The sequence below is a fragment of the Chelonia mydas genome, chromosome 7, assembly GCF_015237465.2.
Source record: "Chelonia mydas isolate rCheMyd1 chromosome 7, rCheMyd1.pri.v2, whole genome shotgun sequence".
Classification (NCBI taxonomy): domain Eukaryota; kingdom Metazoa; phylum Chordata; order Testudines; family Cheloniidae; genus Chelonia; species Chelonia mydas.
In genome coordinates, this window is record NC_057853.1 from 114,150,990 (window position 1) to 114,175,707 (window position 24,718).

At 42.4% G+C, this 24,718-nt stretch overlaps 1 protein-coding gene across 2 annotated transcripts in view; it reads right to left on the reverse strand.

Annotated features, from left to right (window-relative positions):
* RBM20 (RNA binding motif protein 20) overlaps positions 1 to 24,718 on the reverse strand; it is a 163,939-nt gene that overhangs the window by 16,991 nt on the left and 122,230 nt on the right. For both annotated transcript variants that reach the window (XR_006291981.1, XM_043550279.1), the window contains exons 2-9: positions 16,305 to 17,508; positions 15,362 to 15,423; positions 15,109 to 15,200; positions 14,650 to 14,747; positions 6,643 to 6,786; positions 5,261 to 5,392; positions 3,174 to 3,253; positions 1,464 to 2,154 (exon numbers count right to left, since the gene is read on the reverse strand). Coding sequence is in view for 1 of the 2 variants with exons in the window: in XM_043550279.1 (XP_043406214.1) it covers positions 1,464 to 2,154; positions 3,174 to 3,253; positions 5,261 to 5,392; positions 6,643 to 6,786; positions 14,650 to 14,747; positions 15,109 to 15,200; positions 15,362 to 15,423; positions 16,305 to 17,508 (2,503 nt within the window). In the remaining variant the exon portion in view is untranslated. The remainder of the gene's footprint in view (positions 1 to 1,463; positions 2,155 to 3,173; positions 3,254 to 5,260; positions 5,393 to 6,642; positions 6,787 to 14,649; positions 14,748 to 15,108; positions 15,201 to 15,361; positions 15,424 to 16,304; positions 17,509 to 24,718) is intronic.

The following is a 24,718-nucleotide window of genomic DNA, read 5'->3' on the forward strand; positions in this document are numbered from 1 at the left end:
CAGCCCATCCTCTGTTGAAATACACCTTGGACAGGTTTACCTGTCACTTCTATTAAACCCGATGATCTGGATTTTCTGGTCTGAAGCAGCACAAAGTGACCTTACACCAGCCAGAGATAGCCCCTGGAGAATCCCCTCTATGCAGGGGAATGCGCTGCTGGCAGAAATCTGGCGGTGGCAGCTCTGCTGTCTCCTGTGCCAGCCGGGTACATTCCGTAAAGCATCTTACGCCAGTGACATATGTAGGGGCCCCGCCAATTTCACGGCTGTGAAAACCATGTCATGGACCGTGAAATAAGTCCTTCCCGATGAAATCTGATCTCCCCAAAATCAACTGGGCTGGGGAGGGACAAAACTTTTTTTTCCCCTGCATAGTTGTTAACGGGGGGAGATCAGACCCATCTCCACAGGCAGTGCAGAAGGGAGGGTGGTACACTCTCACTTCGGCACTGTAGCAGCCCCAGAGCTGGACTCTGCACTGCCACCCCCCACAGCTCTTGCCAGGGCTCGGGGCACGCGGGCTTGGGGCTGCTGTTCCCCACAGCTCCTGCTGTGGTTCAGGGGCACCCTACTTCCAGGGCTTCCACCCTCCCCCTGCATCTCCTGCCCGGGTTTGGGCTCTGAAGGCAGCGCAGAAGTGAGTATGGCAATCTTGCAGCCCCCCTTCAACTGCTTTGGGGACCCCCCCCCACAATCATCGGTTGGATCAGGACCCCCATGGTTACAACACCTGAAATTTCAGATGTAAAGATTTGAAATTGTGAAATTGACCAATTTTAAGACCCCTGTGGCCGTGAAACTGACCAAAGTGAACAGTGAATTTAGTAGGGCCCTAAGCATAGGTTAGGGCAGCCTGGAGCATGGGCTGTGAATTTGGAGGCTGCTACAGGGTCCCTGAAGCTTTTCCTTTCCATTCCATCCAAGCGGAGAATCACGCCCACAGAGATTGTAACTTTACCTACCAGCGAAATTTGCTAAGGAATTTAAACCTATGAAGTAATGCGCATACCGATTCACCGCTTCTGCCTAGAGTGGATTACAAGTCCCTGCCTGGCCATGGAGCGAGAAATTAGTAATATTCATTGTCACAGTCAAGGGCAGGGAATTACAAATACAAGTTACCAATTGCTGTGCCTACAACACCACGAAAATGGTGTCATGAGAGTAAAAAGTCATTCCCATGCTGACTGCTCGATCAATCACAGATCGCTGTATAGAAAAAATGTTTCTAGCGAGCTGAAAGGGGAGCAAAACAAAACATTTTGTATGCATCCCTTTTACCTGCAAACATCACTGCAGTTCCATTGCAAACAAAGGACACGTTTGGACTAGTTCCACAACAGTCACAGTAGTTCTGCGCCCATTAGAAAAGTCATTACTCCAGCATTACAACTTTTCATTTTTATGTGAAAAGTCGTAATGTAGTGGTGTCCCCTATTCTAACCGAAGAAGCTCCATGTTACCTCGTTCTCAGGTGCATTGCCTTCCTTCGCGTCACTGCTTTCAGCCACAGCGGCAGCATCTTCAACTGGGTCTTTATCCGCTTTCTTGATTTTATATCTATCACTTTGCTTTTGCCTGCAGCCTTCAAATACCTTGTTGGGCCTTTGTTCTGAAGCTTCCTCCTTATCTAGGTCCTCACAGTGAGAGTGTTTGCTCTCTCTTAACCTGGCCTCTTCTTTTCTTTTAGACTTCAGGGGTGCATCCTGCAGCTGCTTTTGGTATCGATCAGATTTTGACTTATATGCTTTTCTGTAATAATCATCTTCCCTGCTCTTATACCCAGGTAAAGCATGAAGGGCATTGGGTGAACCACCCCTTAGGTACTTTTCTCTGTGCCCTCTGGCTCCTTCGATCCGTCCATCTAAGTTTAGCTTATCCAGCTGCCGTATATAGTGTTTTCTCTCGTGAACCCATGTGTCAGTCCTATCCCTTTTCTCCTCCCCGTTCTCTCTCCAGAGTGCTGCATCTCTTTCTTCCTCTCTTCGGGAGTAAGGGGACTGATCCCACGACTCTCTTCCATTTCCCCAGTCTGTCCTGCTGGCACCCAATGGACTGCGAGGTGAGCTGCAGGAAGTAAAGCTTGGGGTATGGGACCTTGGTGACAGAGAGCGGCTTATGGGGCTGCGAGACCGGGGCCTCTCAGTCCCATACCTGCAGCAGAAGGAAAGCACACAATTAATCATCTCTGTCTGGAGGAAATCTAGGGAATCGTTACCCTGTTTGTATCCAGCCATACTGAATACTGGGTTTGTACACTGGGGCCAAATCAAACAAACCTTTAAAACTGCACCCACAGATTTTGCACACGTGCCCATTTGCACATGTATTGCTCCCTTGCATTTGCTGGAGCCTGGTTAGGACTGTACGAACGGTCACAGCGTTTTCAAAAAATCCACATAGAATTTGTTATGAGAGGAACATGCGTGTTCTTCCTTAAGAGTGTCACAAGGTGTCAGTTTCTATAAGCCTATGACATGTTTAATACAGGCCATTTATGCATCCATGACATCACTAAGGTGATAAAATTGGGCACATCCACCCTGAGTTTTCATGTATTAAAAGTGGTTTCACTTTGTGACTGTCCCTCCTACAGAACCACTCATAGCGCATGGCCCATAAATGCACACAGTAGAAAAGAGACACATGGAAAGTATGCAAAATAAATAAAAATAAATGTTTATTTAATGTGACTCCTTCCTCTGGGTCTTCCAGTGCATCTAGCCTGTCTGTCTTTAGATGATAGGAGAATGTCTTCTAATTTGTGTTTTGTACATCATGCCAAGCATGTTGTCAATGCTCAGAATAATAAGTAGTTAATAATAAAAACATCATTTTCTTTCATAACAATCATTCCATCTGTCATTGTGTTTCATTACCCAGGCTCTATGATTTACCACAGTATCCATTTGTATTTTTTCCAAGCAGTAGAAATGAAATAAGAGACTTCCAAAATATGAGAGATTGAGAATTAAGACAGAAAAGTAAATAGACATGCAGTGATTATCCTGCTTGCCAGTCAGCAGCGTTATTTAAACCCCCGTTTCCAAACCATCCAGGAACCCTCTAAATCATCAAGGGTAATGGCTCAGTATTCGGAATGTACAGAATTTGCTTTCTATATTGCTCTGAATCAAAACAGAGTACGCCCAGCTGACATCATGATGAGTTACCTGTCGGCTTCACGGTACATATCTCTTTCCTTTTGAGAATGGATGTCCTGGATGATTGCTGCCACATTTTTACCTGGTTTCTAAGCAAAACAAAAGATACCTGTTTAGAATCCAATATGTCTCCAAGCTATATTACGTGCAACATCATCTATGAAGTGACATTCCATGTAGCATTTCATGACACTACTTGTGAAAAATATTCGGATAGTGTGTTTCCTACAGTCCTCTCTAAAGTTGGTAGCATGGTGACTGATGCAGTAAAATTGTACTAATAGAAAACAGTGATCTGTTACACTACAGCATTGTATCTTTATATTTGTTGGCTTATATGATATGATCTGAACACTAGACAGTCTCTTTTTGCTGGGCATTCACTATAGAATATTTGCTAGGAATCTGCATGTAACAGGAGTCAAATCAGGCCACTAGCCTAAAACATGGATTAAATAGATGTGTCATTCATGCTTCTGCCTCCCTAGGAATAGACTGGTGTGGTATTTAATTTCACTGCTTAGCCCATTCAGGAGCATGGCCACACCACAACATGTGTAGCCATGGGAGCGTCAAATAAAACATGCAAGGAAAGCTTGTAAGTGAAATTTCAACAGGTGATATTTTTTCAAGACCATTTATAAAAAATGTATTACAGCAGATCAAAGTGTGGATACCTCTTCAAACACAAAAAACAACAACAATAGCTGAACAATATAGTCATATGGGCACTGAAAGCAGTTCATAGCAATAGAAGCCACCCTTTCCTGGATTAAAAAAATCCCTTTTACTACCTCTGAAGGAAAGAGTCAGGAACCTCTGAGCCATAAGGCTGCATGCAGTTGGAACTGCTGAAAATTTTTAGAGTTTTCTGAACAGTTCACGTTCAACATCTATCTACCTTAGATGCTTACCAGGCCTCCATTACCATAGTATCTGAGCACCTCACAAGCTTCAATGTATATATCCCCACAACACCCTGTGAGGTAGGGAGGAACTATTCTTCCCATTTTAGAGATGGGGAACTGAGGCACACAGAGACTGGAGCATCTTTGGTAGAACAGGGAAATGGAATCCAGGTCATGTGAGTTCCAGGCTTGTGCCCTAACTACTGGACCATCATTATTCCCTGGTCTACCCCCACACCAATGCTACAGCATACACACAACTCAGCCTGTATATAGTGAAATAAAACCACACGCTATGTGGCTCAGGGGAGTGGGTAATGAGCTGTGGAGCCTTTCACCTCTATAGTTCCTTCCCAGATTAGTCATCATGAAAGTAATTATTCCTTTAATGTTGGTGGCATATAGGGTGACCACATGTCCCGATTTTATAGGCACAGTCCCGATTTTGGGGTCTTTTTCTTATATAGGCTTTATTGTCCCCCATCCCCTCTCCCGATTTTTCACATTTGCTGTCTGGTCACCCTAGTGGCATATGTAAAATGCATTAGGTTTTCTCAGTCCAGTTCTTAGTGTACAGGAATCAGTACAGTGACACTCTCAATAGAGAGGCCAAAGACTGAATGATCGTTCAGCATTCTGATTCCCCATGACAAATTCTGTGCTTCAGTTAGATCATCCGCAGAGAGAGAAAACAAGCTGTTGATGAAAATGTTTAAGGCAGCGCTGCCATCATAGTTATACATGGAAATTGTACCATGGCTCCAGGGCACAATTAGTGAAGCCATATTTACTAAATCATATCTGAAGAATGATGGAAAGAACAGTAGCATCTTATTTTTGCCACCACACGGAGTCTGCAACGTTTCATGCACGGCTGGATATTAGGCTTTCGTTTGACTGAGCAATACCAATGTCTGGCCATAATAAGACAGCTGGGGAAGGAGTTTAGAATTAATGGTGTGACAATCAGATTAAGTAGAGTCTCTGCGAATAACTCAAATACAAGAAGAAAGCCAACAGTCAAGTAAACATGGCTTCTTAGCGTATGTTGGTTAATTTATTTGCCATCATTTCATTTTAAAATTCTTACTCTGGTAAGTAAAAATCAGTGATTAGCAGAGGATTTTAGATGGGTTTCTGAGGGTATGCCAATAACTCCAGAGTTATAGTACACTGTTTATAGTTTACCTTCAGCTGAAGCTCCTTGTATCTTTTAGACATTCTAATGAGTAACTTGTCTTCATTTATCATAGCAGGTTTCTCTTGGTAGTACTGCACCATGGCCTGTGCAGCCTCAGTGTAAGCCATTTCGAGAAAGGCCTATCACAAAAAAGAAGAAGCTGGTGGATGCTAGACAATATGCAATGAAAGAGAAAAATGTGGCACACCAACTTTAGTTCATAATATTTTTAAGAGAAATTTGTGATAGTAAATTGTAAAACACAGGAGTTTAGAAAAGCCTGCTCAATGAAACAAGATTTCCTTAGAGCCACGTAGCTTTTCAGCTTTGGAACTGAAATCGTAACCGTGAGTATTTTGATCAGTCTCCATTTATTTAAAAGAAAATGGATTGCCAATTACAAAAGATGAGACCCTACTAAAACCAGAGATGAACAAACCACTTAGCAAAAAAATAAAAATGACTTTAACTAAATCTTTCTTGGCATATGAAAGACTTAATTCACTTTCTTCCCCTTTTCTCAGTCATCTTCGTGGTTAGTTGGTGAAAGGAGGCAAATGCTGTGAGAGGTGCTGCTCTTGAGATTTCCAACTGAATTTTGCAGACTCAGTAAGGATCCAGACTTTGGTTTGCAAGACAAATCAAATGTCGATAAGTTAGGAGACGTGTCTGTCACCATCAAAAGCCAGAAAGAATTAAAAATCAGAGTGATGTTAACAAGCAGGTTTATAACAATTTAAATAAAAATATATTTTGATGTGACTTTAGCTTAAGTGGCCAGTGTAAACCCATGAATGTAAATTTACTGGATTTTAAAGTATGGTTACGAGAAGACTAAAATCAGACATATCCCACTTCAGTGATTTATTTCCATACAGTTTTGATCAGTTTTCCATTTAAATACAACATAAGATTTTGCTGACGGTCAGCATGAGGAGCTCAACCTGTGATCTAAAAATCCAGGTTGTGCTTTGCTTTCTGCATCACCAAAAATGAAGATTCTGTGGCCAGTGCTCAGCTAGCAGTGGGTGATGAATGAAGCAGAATAGAATACAACTCATTCTTCCCATCAGCTCTGCAGTGATGAGTAGAAAAAATAAATAGCGCTATGAAAATACAGAGGGAACTACTAAGGGTAATAGAACAAGTCAAAATTATTCCAATTTCTGAAATGATAAAGAGGCATTTTTGCAAAAATGTTTCACTTAATACAACGCTTTCACCTATTTTTGCCAGTTAACAGGCAATCAGAGATGCCAAGTTGATCACACTTGACAGACACCCCTTTGTACCTTAATAGCACACTTTGCATATTCAAGCTTCTATTACGAAGAAACAGCCTTACACAAAGATTAATACATCTCAATTAATGGCACAAAAGGCAACATACCTGATTAGTAGATTTCATGAGGATATAATTAGTGACTTTCCCAAAGGGAAGTCCAAGATTAATGACATCATTCTCTGTGCAGCTTCCTTCAGGGAGATTGCAGATGTGTACTACTCGGCCTTCGGTGGATTTCCTTTGTGGGAACTAAGAGGAATAAACGTGTGTATAGAAGGTTTGATAATACAGCAACTAGGTAGGTTTTTGCACAAATGAGATTTCCTAATCAGCACTAAAATAATTAAAACCATACTTCCTTCCTTTTAAATGTTCTCAACCTTATAGTTTTACATCAGACCCAACACGTATCAGTACATTATACAGCAATAGAAATAAGTTCAGATGAGGGGACTACAAATGAGGTATGGGATAATATGGGCTGCATTTAAATCCTTCTGCCTCTAACTTAGACTGAATCACACAGGAAGTAAAATGAGCCCTGTTTCACTTTTAGGGGAGTCACATATATTTCATTTTGCAGAACCTACAACCTTCCCCCTTCCACCATGACAATGAAACATACTGCGGAGTTTCCTCTTTGGGGCCCCTTTTGAACACAGACACCGAACAGAATTCCCTAATTGGGCTGGCACAGATTTCAAGCTGACAGCGTGGTAATCGCTTCGAGATAGTGGAAATCTATTCTGAAATGCAGAGGCAGTTTCCAAAGCAGTCTCCTGTTGCCCGTATGTGGAAAAGAGGCTTTACGCTCCCTGTTCAAAGAGGCATCGTGATATGTTGAGAGATGTATGTAATGTAACCTAGCTAATGCTACTCGGAAGACTTCTCACTCAGGAGATAACTGGGGATGTACTCTGGCGGACTTATGATCTTTGCTATGCAGTGAGGGCAGGTTTTTCCCAGAGAAGTAAATCTGCCTTCAATTAGAATGCGCAGTTCAAAGAAAGGTGCAAAGCAATTGAGCTAGTAGGATCAAGTTCACTGGAGCCACCACAGATGTTGGGCTTGTCACCTGAGTTTACAATTTAGAAAGTCAATGTTGCCCAATTTGCACCTCTGACCCACTACCTTGCCTCCATGCTTTAACCTATTACCATTTGTTTGTTTTTGTTTTCCATTGCAATGAAATATAAGAGACACTGTACAGTGCACTACTTATTATTTAGTTGTATTTTAGGTTGCCTAGACACTAGGAAATGAGTGTTATGGTGATTCTATACCTCACCACTAGTGCTGGTCAAATAATACTCATTGAATTATTGAACACATTGTGACCTTTTTGAATAAATCAAGTATTTTTTTTCCAATGGATCTCCAGAATGGAGAGCTCCTTTAATCTGTTCATTGTCACTCATTGCTTTGTCTTTAGAACAGAAAAGAAAATCAAGACGTTTTACAAATGCACTCGCTTTGCAATACCTGGCTTTTCTAGGCAGATCCTTTTGCATTATGAAAGCTGAACTACTGTTCCAGATATTCTCTCCAGCAAACAGAGAACTAAAGGCCTGATTCGGCAAGGCACTAAGCACTCTCAACTCCCACTGAAGGGAACAGAAATTGAGTATGCTCAGCATATTGTAGAAGCATGCCCAAGGGACCAAAACTGCTATGAGAAGTATTCATTTTTAAAAATCTAAATATACTTCCCCTTAAATTTTCAGAGATAATCCAATGTTGTTTCACCTAATATGGATGTCAAGTGCCTGTATCCCAGCTTTTTCGAAAGCTTGAGGTCTTATGCATTATTTGTATGAAACATATTGATAAAAAAGACTTGCATCATATCGATCAGCCAGAAATTTGTCTTGGAATCTTAGACATGTTAAAGGTATGGTGTATTGCCTTCTAGTTCGGTAGTATATGCATTGCACTAGTGCCTAGAGGCCCTAATCTGCATCCATTCTGCTAGATGCTCTGTGCACACACATGCACGTATATAGTAAGAAACAGTCCCTTCCCCAAAGAGCTTACAATCTTCTCTCAACATGGTCCAGTTCGAGATCAGCAATTCTGATTTACCAGAGAGTTTTAGGGAAAGCTCAAGTCCCATTCCTGATTGAGGGCATATCTACACTGCAATCCTGGGGCATGGTTGCAGTTTGAGCAGACATACCCAAGCTAGTTTTAATCCAGCTAGCTCTGGTTACAGACTAGTGAAGCCACACAGGCTTCAGCATGAACTGTACAAGCCCCCACGGGACCCTGGGTAATTACTCAGATGGTTAGCCTGTGCTGCCAGGGCTTCACTGCTCTAGGACCTGAACTAGGCAGATTAAAGCTAGTTTAGGTATGTCTACTCGAGCTGAAATCACACTCCACGGTGGCAGTCTAGACATTCCCTGAGTGACAGGATCTCCCTTTGAAACTGACATTGGAACAGAGGAGAAGCTTGCACTTTGGTGGCAGGACAGAGCTGGGGCTGTGTTGCTGTGATATTTTGGTTTCATGAGCCCCTCTCTACCCCTTGATAATTGTTTTGTTTTGTTAAAAGCCAATGATCAGGTTGTCACTGCCAACATTTCAGGATAATATGATGCTGTATATTCCTTTTAGCAGGCACAGTCACTATAGAGATATACTAAAATAGCCCTGTGTGTGATGCTTTTGGAAAGTTGCAACTTGAAACCATGCAAAACTCAGAAGGGTTTGGGTCTGGTCATGAATGCAGACTGTGTTAATTGAAAAGTTATGAAGGTTCATGAACTTGTCGAGCAAACGTGGGCAGGTGGATAGCTTTGTATTCTACATTCCTGTGAACTCTGTAGTTGTGTGCGGTTGGGACTAGAAATGGGTCCACCCGAGCTTTGATGAGGCTCAGAACCCGAACTCAGATCTGTATCTAAATTCCACAACTTGGTTAAAAACTTTCTACCAATTCAAGCATTCAGGCAACAATCACTGTTTTAAAACTTCAATAGTCAGCATTCATATAAACAAAGATATTATTGTGAAATTCTTTTTTTCTTATTGCTGTTAGCAGATGGTATACTGAGAATGTACAGGGCTTGAAGGATTTCCCTCTCCTACTAGTTTGAGGATAAATTCAGCCAGTGAGGATGAAAAATACCTGTTCTGTCATGCATGCCAAATCCATACCCTACAATTTAAAGAAACAGCTGTGAACTGTTGATTAGGTATGGTTTTCAGCAGCATTTTCAATCAACTTTCTTTACAATCCATTTCTACATGTAATTAACCTATAGATCTGGTCAAATACCATGACAAATTTGTTGAATAAATTATTTGATGCATACCTGTGAAATTCAAACAGTACTAGCCAAATGCAATTTCACCAGCATTAAACACTTCTCCTGTATGTTTATTATATCTCTTTTCATTTCTTAGCTTCACTCTATACTTTCTCTATCCTTCCTATAATTGATCATGAGGACTTTCCCACTGGAATTTTTTCAGCACTGCTTTCCTGTCTCTGACAGCTGATCAGAAATAGACATTTCTGTCCCAAGGGAAATTTTGATATTTCATTTTTTTCCCCCATCTCAAATCAGGACAAAAAAGGGCAAAATGCCAAAACTCTTCACCAAAATTTTTTTTGAAATGCCAAAATGTTTTGTTTCATATCTGTTTGATGTTGAACTGCAACCACCTGCCCTGCCACAGTGCTTCCTGGAGATTGTAGTTGGGTACTTCGTTCCCCCATTGTCCTCATTGGGCCGGTCTTCCCAGCCAGATGACATCTCGCAGGATGCACAGCTGCAGCTTGTTGGGGGCAGGGGGTGGAAGATCATGATGCATCATGGAAAAGGTAGTCTGGCCAAGAAGCCCAACACATAAGGGAGAACCTGAAATATAGCTCTCAAGACATACTGTGGGAGCTCAGGCCAAAACATTTTATTTCAATATTGAAATTTCAGCAAAATAGACATGTTCCTGTAGGAAATGTCGATTTTGTGCATCATGAAAACATTATGAAAGAAAATTTTGGACTAGTTCTACTCTTTTTCTTTCCCCCTCCATCTTATCTTTCTTTCCTTTTCCCTACATTGTAAGTGCAAGTTCCTTCCTTATGCTATATTCATCTCTCCTTTCTTCCTCCCAAATCTCTCTCATCATTGTATTTCTCTTCTTTTTAAATTTATCCCATCAATATCTCTCACCCAACCCACCCACACAAAGACATCCGCATACCATGTTTGTATCTCTATTTATATTTCCAAGTCCTAGCAGCCAAAAGGCTACATCTATGAGCTATGGACTAATGTGTACGTTCCTCACTGATTGGGGCAATTCTCAGGTAAGAAGCCAACTCTTGTCCCCAGCTCCTGGAAAAGGGAAAGATTCTTAGTAGGATGCTGTCCTGGGACTTTGCTCAGGGCTGGGTGAAATGTTGTCATGGGTTGGATTAAAACCCCATTGAGGTTGGTAGGTGTGAATGTATCCTTCAGTTAACATAACCATACGTGCTGACTCTGTGGGTGCTCCAGGGCTGGAGTGCAAACGTACCCCCAGCTCAAATAATGCTAAAGGGAAAAAACTCTCTGGGAGGCTTATTTGGCTCAAGTCAACATTACAGCTCAAACGAATGGCTTGGAAGAAGGAGAGAAAGGGGGCTTACAAGCAGCCAACTTGGGTGAGTTCTGATGGTGCTGCAGAATTTACTCCCCGAAAAGAGATGGAGTTATCCAGACCTAATACAAGCCTTTGACATGCGGTTTGGAGCTAGCCATTAATTTAAGCTGGCCATGGCACAGCTACAGAGCTAGAACGAGAGGGGAAAGAAGAAACCCCATCTGAACTGGCAGAGAACCTGTATTCCTGGCCTATCTGGATAATGCCAAGGCCTTCCAGGATAGACTGGCAATGAGCCAATCTACAGCTGCTCAGCTGGACTTGCAGATCAAGATCAGCAAAAGGAGGCCAAAGACACTCCGAGAGGCTGTGGAAATTGCTACAGAACTTGAATTTTTTTCAGGTAGCAGTTCACCAGAAGAGGAAGCAGCTGCTGGTGAGGAAGACTGAAGCTGAGCATCATGAGCCCTGTAAATTACAGTTCTGTGTCTGATATGTACGATGAAAGAAAGGATTCAAACCTGTCTCGTGCCCGTATGGAACGACTGGAACAAATGATAAATTTGGTTTGTAAAAGAGGGAGATGGGCAATAATAATGCAAAAATGAATGGAAACAGTTCAGTTAAATGCTGGGACTGTGACAAAACTGGATTGTTATAAATGTAAGGTGGGCCAAGACGGCCTACTGCAAATAGTGAAAGCCTCTCTCCCAGTTCAGAAAACAGGGGGACGCCAAACTGACGAGGCAGAGCTTGGAGGTACAAGGATCAGCCCCCTAGTTTTTGTTTATATTTGGGCAGTTAAACAACACTAATGAGCATTTGGCTATTGAGCGTGTAATAGGATCTGTGATGTGCGCAGGGATAACTGACATGGACTAGATGATCACAGCAGGACCTTCTGGCCTTAGAGTCTATGAATCTATAAAACCCAAAGCTTGCTAATGTTGTGCCAATATTTTAAAAAGGTAAACAGGATGAGCTGGGTAATTATAGGCCTGTCAGCTTGACATCAATCCCAGGAAAAATAATGAACAGTTGACTCAAGAAAAAAAGTGATAAAGAAGGGCAATATAGTTAATGCCACTCAACATAGGCTTATGGAAACTAGATCCTGTCGGATTAACTTGATATCTTTTTTTGATGAGATTACAAATTTGGTTGATTAAAAAACATAGTGCTGATGTAATATACTCAGACTCCTGAAAGGCATTTGACTTGGTACCACATGGCATTTTGATTAAAAAAACTAGAATGATACAAAATTACCATGGCACACATTAAATGGATTAAAAACTTGCTAATTGACAGATCTCAAAATGTAATTATAAACTGGGAATCTTCATCATCAAGAGGGTGTGTTTCTACTGGGATCCTTCAGGGATTAGTTCTTGGCCCTACACTATTTTAACATTTTTATCAGTGACCTAGAAGAAAACAAAATCACCACCAATAAAGTCTGCAGATGGCACAAGGATTGGGGGCGTGATAAATAATGAAGAGGACTGGTCACTCATACAGAGTGACCTGGATGGCTTGGTAAGCCAGGTGCAAGCAAACAGTATACATTTTAATAGGGCCAAACGTGAAGTTGTACGTCTATGCTCAAAGAAAGTAGGCCATACTTACAGGAAGGGCGGGGGTTCTATTCTAGTAAGCAGTGATTCACTTGGGGGTTATGTTAGATAATCAGCTGAACATGAGTTTGCAGTGCAATGCTGTGGCCAAAAGGACTCACACGATACTTGGATGCATAAACAGAGGAATCTTGAGTAGTAATAGGAAGGTGATATTACCTTTGTATTTGGCACTGGTGTGACTTCTACTGGAACACTGCATTCAATTCTGGTGTTTACAATTCAAGAAGGATGTTGATAATTGGAGAGGGGTAAGGGAATAGCCATGAGAATGATTAAAAGAAAACATGGGATGGGTGAAACACTCTGAATAAGGTAAGAACTAACTCAAATCTTCATCCCGGACTCAAAGAGGACTTAAGGAAGTTTAGAGACGGTTAAGGGATGACTTGATCAGAGTCTATAAGTACCTACAGATGGAAAAAAATTTGAAAGTGGCCTTTTCTATCTAGTAGACAATGTATAACACGATTCAATGGATAGAAGCTGAAGCTAGACAAAATCAGACTGGAAATAAGGCACAAATTTAACAGTGAGAGTAATTAACCATTGGGACAACTTACCCAGGGTTGTGGTGGATTCTCCATCACTGATAACTTTTAAATCATGATTGGAAGTTTTTTCTAAAAGATATGCTCTAGTTCAAACAGGTATTAATTCAGGGCAGTCCTATGGCCTGTGTTATACAGGAGGTCAGACAAGATGATCACAGTGGTCCCTTCTAGTTTTATCATCTGTGAATCTCTGAACATCCCTGGCATGAGCAAAACGAGAGCACAGAAGAAGAATGACCATATTAAAACAAACAGGGTGACGTTTCTGAAGGTGATAACTCAAAGCAAATAGGAGTGAGATGGGAACAGAATCAGCTTGGGTTTCCAAGATGCTTTTGACACGATAATGCTCAGTAGACTAGTGCATAACAAGCTGCACATAAAAACACATTTGGATATTATTTATATTACAGCAGCACCCAAAGTGAATCTTTGACTTCCCTATTTTTCACCCTACCTTTTCTATGTTTCAACTTTAACTCCCATCTCTTTATATTTTTATTATTATTATTAGCCCTTTTAAATTTAAGAATCAATTTTAACCTTAGCTTTTTTTTGTATTTAACACTTGCAATTTTCTATCCACTTGGATAAAAGTTGAGGTGACCCGGGTGAGACTGTAATAGGGGAATATTTTTGGCATGTGAGAGGAATGATGATGAATGCAGGGAAGAGTTACAGTGTGAAATCATGGAAGGGTGAACAGGGATGTGAACTTGCTGAAACATTACTAATGGCACTAGCACAAGCAAGTAGCACAGAAAGTTTAACTAACAGAAAACTAGTCCTATAGAGCACATGTTCTCAAATTGGGGGCTGTGACCATTGTGGGGGGGGGGGAGTGAACAGGTGTCAGGGCCTTGCACCCATCCTGCCCATCCCATACTCCTAACTAAGGGAGTGTCCCAGTGTGGGGAGGGTTGGACACCACTGCTAGAAAGTACTGTATCAAAAGGATTAGATGTTGCTCGTCGGGATGGGTGAAACATTTTGAATAAGGTAAGAATTAACTCAGATCTTCATCCCAAACTCAAACTGGACCTGAACCTCTTTGGAGTTTGAAAACATTCAGAAAACCATTCTCCTGATTCATCCACTCCAGGCTTCAACTGGGGCACACAACAAAAATAACCATAGTTGTGTAAGAAAGTCCCAACTCAACCAACACCAGAAACATGTAGGAGGTACAGGTGAATTTGAATAAAGATCTGAAATTGTAGTTGCTTATCCAAAAGGGACCTTAAAATTAGTTCATTGTTGATTTGAGTAAGTATAATCTGTTTCTACAATTAAATCAAGGAAGAAGAGATTTGGCTTATTATACTCACTTTTACTCCAGATGTAGGGGAAGAAAATGTAGGACTTGGCTGACCAAAGGATCTTGTTGACACAGTGGCATAAGATGAGCCAGCATTCGATGGGTAATCTAAATAATGGATTATACATACACAGAGTGAAAACCTTGACTTGTATTAACTGTATCTATGTGTCTAATTAAAAAGGACCCACTTCTAAATAAATCAGAATTATTCACGCTTCTACACAGAACTACAGATTGCTCGATACTACAGCAAAAAACACTAATGAAAAGAAAAACAAATTAATACTTTAAGGTACAATCTTTCTTTCTTAGCTTTAGTTCTTCCATAATCTCCTAGCACAGAAAGCTTAAAAAGGGACCACTTAGGATGAAATTTTACCAAAAAAAAAAAAAAGTGTTCATTATAAAATTACTTTCTTTTTCATTTTAATTTGCATACTCATTAATGAATATTTAAACAACTCACCTTCGATGCCAGAAGGGTTGAAAACTGATGTGCTATTTGGAGATGAATGCAACGCTGCCTCTGCTGAACTTAACGTGCATTGGATGCCAGTGCTGAAAAGGGAAAACAGAGCTTTACTTCAAGAAGCAGGAATATAACAAACACAATATGTCAAAATTTCAGATGCCCAGATTCAATCCTCGTATAAATCTATTGAAGTTAGTGATGTTACACCAGCATGAATTTGGCCCAAGATCTCTGAAACAGTACTTACTTTTCTGAGAAAACCATACATTTTTGGATGTGAAGATTTCCTTTAATGTGCTGATCCCAGTCCTATGTTGAAATAAACAGGACATGACAGATAAATGTATAATAGAGGCTGTTTTTGAAATCAGCTTATTTCATATACTAGTCACTTCATTTAACTTTATAGTTCATGGAAAAAACTTAGCAAGAGAATCTGAGGTGTGATTCATGAGGTAAGGAAGAATACAAAGGCTTACTATATAAGAAGAGTACTAAATGGAATGATTCTAGTTCTACGTGGATTTTCATTCCATACCGACATCAATTCACAACTTGTAAGTAAAATACTATAAATGGATGTTAAAAAGACTCCAGCTCCCGAAAATCTTCTATGCATGACTTTTCTCAAACAATTAAGTTTATGAGTATTAAATCAGTTAAGTTAATGTAGCTGAAGGCCTCATCCTGCCAGATGCTCAGTACCATCAAATTCCATTAGTGTCCATAACATTTGAAGGTTCTCAGCACCTTGGGCAACTGTGACCCTGCTCATAAAAATGTTCTGGTTTTGTTCCAGCGTGAAGCAAAAGCAAATGTCAAGACCTCAAAAAGTTGCCTCAAAACAGAACTGTTGTCCTCCAGGCAGTCCTACAAAATTATGTCCTCAGTTACACCCAGGTAACTCCACTCAAGGTCGAAGGGGGTTACACAGCTAGCATACGTTTGCTTCCAGCATCTGTATTACCAGGGATGATGAACAAGGAGGAAAGGACCCATCTTGACTTTCAGAGACTAGTTAGAGTTTGCGGGACTGGTATTTAAAAGCCAACATAGTCAATTTTACTTGTAAAGCAAGCAAGTTTGATATGATATTAGTGAGACAATCTGTACAGAGAACTCCACAAGATGAATTTAATTGAATCACTTTGCAGAGTAGAATCACCCCTTAACGCATTAGAATCACTTACCTTTAGATCAAAGATTTTTCTGTCACACATTGTGCAGATGTGTGGGAAGTGATGAGGGGCTATGCCATGAAAGTCATTTAGCTCATGAGGCTGAAGAGATCTCGTTGACAAGTCAGATGTGTTTGCAGTCAACTCCTCATGCTGCCTCATTCGGGAACTACTGAAACTTGGTTTACTATTGTTAAGTCTGTGGAAAGGAAGTGTAGTCCCAGCACCAAACTTTGTGTCAGGTGTCGGTTCCTCAGGGTTGTAGAGTTCGTTTCTTATTTCATACTGCTGACCTGTGGATGGCCACAAGTTGCCACTGACCATGAGGTCAGGCTTGTTCTGGCTGGAGAAATTAGGAGCATTTTCCCACTGGCTATTTGCACCTGCGTTATGTACCCCAGGGCCTGCTTCTCCTTTCTGACTCACAGTTTGATGAGCACTCACCTGTGGCTCACCAGAAAAACCCAAAGATTGTATTCCCGTTGGATGTTGTCCTTTAGAATTGGGACCATAGAAGTCTTTCTGAAATCCAGGCTGACTGTCATGTTTTAGTTGGCCGGAAGGACCAAAGTGACCCTCATAGGGTACCCCTCCTGAGGAGGAGGAGACTGAGTGAGACCCACTGGTCATGAAGCTGTGCTGACTGCCCTGGCCTACGTCAGCTGTGTATACTTGAGGGGCAGAGACATTTTGTTTATTGTAGTCATAAAATCCTCCTGCAGCAGATGAGTGGCCTGCCTTATTTAGACTCATAACTACAGCTGGTTGGCTGGACGTCTGAGACATTACACCTCCAAAGGGGTGCATGACAATAGCATTTGTGTTTTGATTCTGCATGTTCCCAACTGGCCCCATGCTTCCTCCTGGTACCGCTAAAGCTGGATTCTGTGCTGGAAAAGGTATTCCACTAGATGGAAATCTAGTATTGGCGATCACAGGTCCTTGCTGAGGTCCTCCGGCATGGCCCTGTGGCGTGTTAATCATGGACGGATGTCTTAATTGATTAAACAGCGGCTGAGACATGGCCACTTTGGAGAGAACTTGATTCAGAACCGTTGCAGCTGCTGTGTTGCTGGTGACTGCTGTCTGAGCCAATTTTAGCCTGTGCAGGGTGAGCTGGGCTTGTAGCTGAGCGAGCTGAAGACTTGTGGGAGAAGGAAGCAGCGGATTTGGAGTGCTGACGGAGAATGGATTTTTGTCCAGAAGCTTGGCCGCACTGAAAAGGAACAGGAGACGGTTTTGTTAAATTAATCTAAAAGTTAACAGCAGCCCCTTCTTACCATAATGGGACCTGAGCTAAGAAGCTACATTTTCTAAACTTGTGGCGGGCGAGACGGTGGTTTATGACACAACAGTAAGCCATCTCTCTTAAGTGTCTAGTGCCATATTCATTTCAATTAAAATATCATTAGGGAGATCAGTGGTGCAAAGATGGAAAAAAACACCACGTTTATCTAGAGTCTGATCTACTAGGGTTGCCAACTTTCTGATTGCAGAAAACCGAACACCCTTGCCCCGCCCACTACCCCACCCTCTCTGAGGCCCCGCCCCCACTCACTCCATCCCCCTTCCTTCCATCACTCGCTCTCACCTACCCTCGCTCACTTGCTCATTTTCACTGGATGGGTGAGGGAGGGAGTGAGGGCTCTGGCTGGGGGTGCAGGCTCCGGGGTGGGGCCATAAAGGAAGGGTTCATGGTGCAGGAGGGGGCTCCGGGCTGGGGCAGAGGGTTGGGTGCAGGGGGTGGGGTGAGGGCTCCATCTGGGAGTGTGTGCTCTGGGGTGGGGCCAGGGATGAGGGGTTTGGAGTGTGTGAGGGGGCTCAAGGCTGAGGCAGGGAGTTGGGGTGCGGGCGGGGGTGTGGGCTCTGGGAGCGAGTTAGGGTGCAGGAGGAAGCTCTGGGCTGGGGCAGGGGGTTCTGGGCGGGCTCCGGATGGCGCTTACCTGAGGCGGCTCCCGGAAGCAGTGACATATCCTCTGGCCCCTAGGCGCAGGGGCGGCCAGGGAGGCTTTGTGCACTGCCCTTGCCCGCAGGCAGCTTGGTTCCCAGCCAATGAGAGCTGCAGAGCCGGCGCTCAGGGCAGGGGAAGCACGCAGAGCCTCTCTGGTCTAGGGGCCAGAGGACATGTCGCTGCTTCCCAGAAGCCATGTGGAGCCGGTGCCAGCAGGGAGCCCACATTAGTCCCAGGAGCCCCATTGCACCGCCGACCAGACTTTTGACAGCCCGGTCAGCTGTGCTGACCGGATCTGCCAGGGTCCCTTTTCGACTGGGCGTTCCGGTCAAAAACCAGACACCTGGCAACCCTAATCTGATCTGAAGCCCACTAAACTCAATGGAAAGACTCTCATTGACTTCAGTGGGCTTTAGATCGGGCCCTTCGTTCATTTAAAGTATTTGTAGGACTTGTGACTGGATTTATATCTGACCCACAAGGTGGGTGAGGTAATATCTTTTACTGGACCAACCTGTATTGCATTTATATTCACAGCAGCAGTGCAAGCTTTCCCAGACTGTACCAAAAATTTGCATCCATCTCAACCTCAAAAAAAAAAAAAACTGCCCGGGTTGAGACAAAATAATTCCCTCGCCATAACCCGTTCAATCCTTGCCCTCTCTGCTGAGGCAGCACCATTTATGATGGTGTTTTTGTGACCTGGGCATGTGTTCATTACGAGGTGGACCAAGACCACTAACTCAGTCTATCTCAAGCCCCCAAGAGCCCCGAGGTAGGAGCTTTTGGCCATGAGTACAGTTAGGCTGTAAGTTAGAAGAAGGTTTCTACCTATCAGAGGAGGGAGCCTCCCCAGTAGGAGTTGTGGGGGCAAGACACCTAACTGGCTTTAAGATAGAGCTTGATAAATGTATGGTTGGGATTATATGACATGGTTCCCGCAATAGCAATGGAGTGGACTTGATGACCCAGAAGGTCCCTTCCAATCCTATGTTCTTATGGTCACCAATGAGCCTAGATTCAACCCAGTATGCTAGAGGGGACATTATTGTCCCCATCACTACCGCCCAAGCCACCTATTCTTCCCATACTGGTTACAAAAAATGGTTTAAAAAAACCCCTTTGAAACAACCAAAACCCATTGAGACAAACCCTGTTCAAGCGGTACCATCATGGTTTACAGACCCAAATGAAACCACCCTGTCCCCAAAATGGCATCCTCTGGCAATGGCAATTGTCCCTCGGAGAGATCCACTTGGAAGCTGGGAAAGCAGAGATTTAACACGAGGATGTGAATAGTTCCCCATGACTGCACTGTGGAGGAGAATGAGAAAGACAGTGCCCAAAATCTTCCCCAAAGTGAGTCGAAAAGGGCTTCACCCACAACAAAGCTGGTGAAGTGAAAGCAGACAACAGTTCACACTTATATAGATTTCCTGTATAAACTGCTTTACAAACAGCCTATCTGGTAGGTAAGGACTGTCCCTATTTTACAGATGGGAAACCTGGGGCAGGAAAGTCAAGTGGCCTGCCAAAGTCAGGAGGGGAAGCTACAGTCAGAGCCAGGATGAACGGATGCTCAGACAACCCCTCTCCCTTGAAATAGCTGTGCGGTCCTAGGGAGTCAGTCAGTCACTCTCTCTCTCTCTCACACACACAATTTTGTAAAGTCTGCACATTTTAATCGCAAGGTATCAAATAATTCTACAATCTCACCAGATCAAAATCAAGGTCTACGTGATTTTCACCCCAGCTAATGTTCAACATATACCCCTGTTTAAATAACTTGAATGGGACTCCTAATGTGAGTACGCTTATGCATGTGCTTAACAGCTTTCAGGACTAGGGCTACAGTGGAGTGTGTTATTCAGAGCTGGAATGCTTCACGGTCCAAGGGAGCCTTCAGGAGAGTTGCAAGGGTGGGAAAGAAGGGTACTTGATGAACTTGAATTAGGAGGCTCATCCAAATGTAAGGGCAGTATGAAAAGAAAAAAAGGCATAAAGGGAACAGCCCGGAGAGAAGGTTGGAGGGAGAATATGTAGAGGAATGTTATGTTCCCACACAGATTAGCTACACATAAAAAAAAAATCAATAAAAAGAAAGCTAAATACCACACTGAACAAAGAGCAATACGGTGTTAATTGAATAACCGAGTAAGGATATAAATTACACACACAAAAACCTACATTAAAATAATGTTAAGGTTGAAAAGTCAAGCACTCAAACGTTAGGAAAGGTCAGAATTAAGGTTGCTTGTAGAACGTTAATTCTGCCCCATTGTACATATGCATTGTGATGCACTTTAGCTATACAATCACTAGTTTTATAAAGACACCACACTGCCTGGGATCAAGCAGCGGGAGAACTGAGAGCACAGGACAGTCTCACTGCTTTCAGTTCTTGTGCCCAGCACCAGAACGGCTCCCAACAGGGAGAAGAAGCAATTGCAGGAAAAGTTCTGCTCAGCTCCCACAGTGGAGCATGCTCAGGATTTTCATGGGTGCAGCACAAGGCTTCTCTCTGACCCCAAGGTAACCCACCTGCTACATTTCACATCCTTGCTCTGAAACACAGAAGCACTAGACAGACAGTTGTGCGAATTTTAAAACACCGGTCAAACAATGCATTTTCCCGTAAGTTTCTTCTTGGAAACAGCTGAACTGTTTTTGCAGACACTTAAAAACAAAACCACAAACCATCACCTCTGCCTATAACGACCATCCTGTGTGCTTCCAGGAGATATGCACAATCTCTGGAGGAGACTGCTCAGTGGATGTGCATAAGATGGTATCCTCTGGCCACACTCCCTCTATAAGCAGTGCAAGCCCCGGTTTGGACAGAGCTTAGCCCTTAGGATCCTTAGAGTCAACAGACTTGGGCTGGCAGAGCTCACACTGGCTCTCTAAAAATTGTTATCTAGACAATGCTTTGACGTGGCAGCTTGGGTTCTGAAGCCTAGGCATAGGGGTGGGCTTCCAAGCCTCAGCCCCAGCCCAAGCCGCAATTTCAAAGTGCTGTCTACGCAGCTATTTTTAGAGAGCTAGCTCTGATCCCGCTAACCCAAGCCTGTTGACCTGAGCTGGGATGCTTGCTGAGGACTAGACATCCCCTTACAGGCCCACAGCAGAGCAGTGGTTGCATCTATTTTCCACCTCTGTCATGTCACCCTCTTTTCCTTGCCAGGGGCTTCTGCTAACAAACACCACTGATAATCCAGGTGGGTGAGGTAATATCTTTTATTGGACCAACTTCTGTGGGTGAGAGGGACAAGCTTCCGAGATAAAAAATACTACGTCACTGACTTTGCCTCTCTAATATCCTGGGACTGACAGGGAAACAACCACCCTGCATACCACAGATAATCAACACATTTCAAATGGCTGCTCATCCTTTCAACTATTACGCACGGTGCTAAGCCGTTGAATAAGAGGAATCCTGTCCAAGACTCATTTTATCTGTCCTATAAAAATATATTAAGTTTCAATTTCAAAAGCAAGAACTAACCATCAACTACAATGCAACATTTGGTGTTAATAATTGGCTGATTTATAAAGATGTAATTAATTTTGATGCCTTGTCAGTATGTGACATTGTAAAAACACAAATTAGTAAAACATCTGGTTCAATCTAAAGTACAACTAAAAGAAAATGAATGGGTTTCATATTTAACGTTAAATGTCCATTAGCAACTGCAGGGCACATCTGTCTCCAGGGATATCAAACAGAGGTTGGACAAGTATTTTATTATGCAACAACAGAATTCCCTGCCAGTAGAATAAACGCATATCAGCAGACATCAGATCTGTAGTGCCTTTTGTTTTATCTTATGGTGGTTTTACTTGCCATTGCTCATTATCTGACCTGATTTTATGGTAGTGTTTCCTCCAGATTCGTTTGCAAAAGGAAGTTACTTTGCAAGCATGGTCAAAATATTACATGTGCATACAAACAAACCCAATCCCGTGAGAGGCTAAGCACCCACAAATCCCAAGCGGATGTCAACAGGGTATGAGGTTGCTCATTACATTACAAAAATCAAGGCCACAATTAGCAAAACTGTATTGCTTTAACATGCAATGAAGTGGTAGAAAACTAGGAAACGTTGTTATTACCACCTGAAAATTAGACACACTATTACACCTAATTACATACTATGAAAGATATATTATGTAGCTGGCATCTGGAATATTCTTATGTTATGCTATGTGGGATTCACTAAAATCAGAACAGTGTCATTTCTTAGCTGCTAGTCCATCCTGTATACTGTAAAAGCAATAAAACCCTTTTTAAAACTGCTTTATGAGCATAAAGACGCATTGCCTAGCAGTCTTAAAATAAAAACTTGAAGGGCTTGTAGTTCCACTTATAATTCTTTGAGATTTTGGAGATCCAGATGAATACTGTTTCTAACGGTTTAATCCCACGGTGCTGAAAGGACATACAATAGCACATACACATCAGAGCAGTACAACAGCTGCAATGGCTTTGTAACAGCTCCTATTAGACACCTGGAACTAGTTCTCAGGGGAGACGGTAAAACCATTTGCCTCACATGTTCTCAAACCATGCCCCAAAAGCAACGGGTACTCGATGTGCCATAAATATAGCAGTTAGTTTGGGAGCACGGCTAACACTGCCCCACAGAATATTCTACACCATAATGCCCGGTTATAGTGATTCTCTATCAGTGGGCCACACAACGTTCAAGGTACTCTGTGGAGCTTGCTTTTGTCACAACAGTGAAGTATTTGCCCATTTTAAAGCAGGACAGGAGGGGAGACAAAAGTGGACAGCGGAGATCTGTGCAACATCCTCTCTCCCTCCCCTTGCAGGGCCACAGAACAGGAGGAGGGTCCCAGAGCCGAGGCTACTGCCTGAGCTCAAATGTCTACACTGCCATTTTATAGCCCTGCAGCCTGAGCCATATAAGCTCGGGGCTGCTGACTTGAGCCAGCCATGGGTGTTTTATTGTAGTGTAGACATACTCCCTGTGTCTGTTTGCAGAGCTGGAGCAAAGAGGAGCTGTGAGATTAAGTCACCAATCATCAGCAGCTGCTGCCATCCCTGCCTAACACTGTTTAGCAAGTGAAAACATGAAGGAAGGTGTAGGGGAGGGACGTGGGTTGCAAGTTCATTCTGAACATTGGCATTTCCAGACTTTGGAATGCTTCAGATTGCAACCTTAAAGTTCTTTTAACACAGTTCCCTCCTCCCCTCTGCCCTGCTGAGTTCCCACCCCCTCGCCTTCCTTAATGGGATATTTTTAAATGCAGCCAAGCACTGTAGTTAGGACTGGGAAGGTGAGGCACTGGCATCCAGGTTGGGAGGAGGCTGTAGATTAGGAGGCTGAGAGCAGCTGTGTCTAGGACAGGATCTTTGTATTTATAAAGCAGTGCATGATAGGAAAAAGTTTGAGAACTTGTGCTCCCCTATGTAATATGGGACATAGGAGTGGTTATGGGACCTGAAAAAGAAAATATATATAATCATTTTATATTTTGTTTCTCTGTTTCTACAATCTGAGCAAAATGTTTACATTTATGACTAGTTCTTGCCAGCACAATTTTGCAATCAACTCCGAGACACAGATTTAACCAAATATTAAAGATTTTATAAATTGTATTAAGATTCTGCTCAGCAAAGATGTTTTAGATTAGTAATGCACCCTACTTACAGAGAGAGAGAGAGAGACACACACAAAATAATCCATCTCCTATACATTTGTTGCTGACAGTATTGCCAAACCTAATTGTTCAAAAATCATGAGATTGGAGATTAAAAACTAATAGTTTGGGGGGGTTCTTTTTATTTCCCTTCTGGTTTTTAACATCTGGGATATGTGGGTCACATTTTCCATTTTTTCCCCTACAACCGTGAGGTCTAGAAACCTTTAAGGAAAAAAAACCCCAAACAATCCCAAAACCAAAAAACAAAAGTTGTGATTCTCACATACACATTCATATGACTCCAGGAGCTGAGGCTTTAAGAAACACACCAAATATCATGAGATTCACAATAAAATTGCAAAAGCCGGCACAACTGTATTGCTACTATTTAGTTCAGCCAATCTGTTATCTCTGTAACCTTTAGCATCCAGGAACAGACAGTAACAGAGTTGTCTGTAGTTAGTATCTGGACACCTGGATTAGTTGAATAACCCCATCTATGAGAGCGATGAAAAGGCTAAATAGAAAACATGTCCATTAGAAGACTCAAAGAATATGTTGATTGTTTATTCAAAGCCAAAATTGCTCATAAAGTGCAGTTTGGTAAATTACCTTTCTATTCTATTTTGAATTACACTTGTGGAGTGATTGATTTAAATTATGCTTGCTCATGCATATATTTGGACTGTTGCACCTGGTGTGAGTTTAAATAGGTTAGGCAAAGGTACTGGGCTTCAAAGGTGTGCAAAATTTAATCTGTTTTGTGGAATTCTGTATGAAAATTTTTCATCTTCTGCGATTATGCATA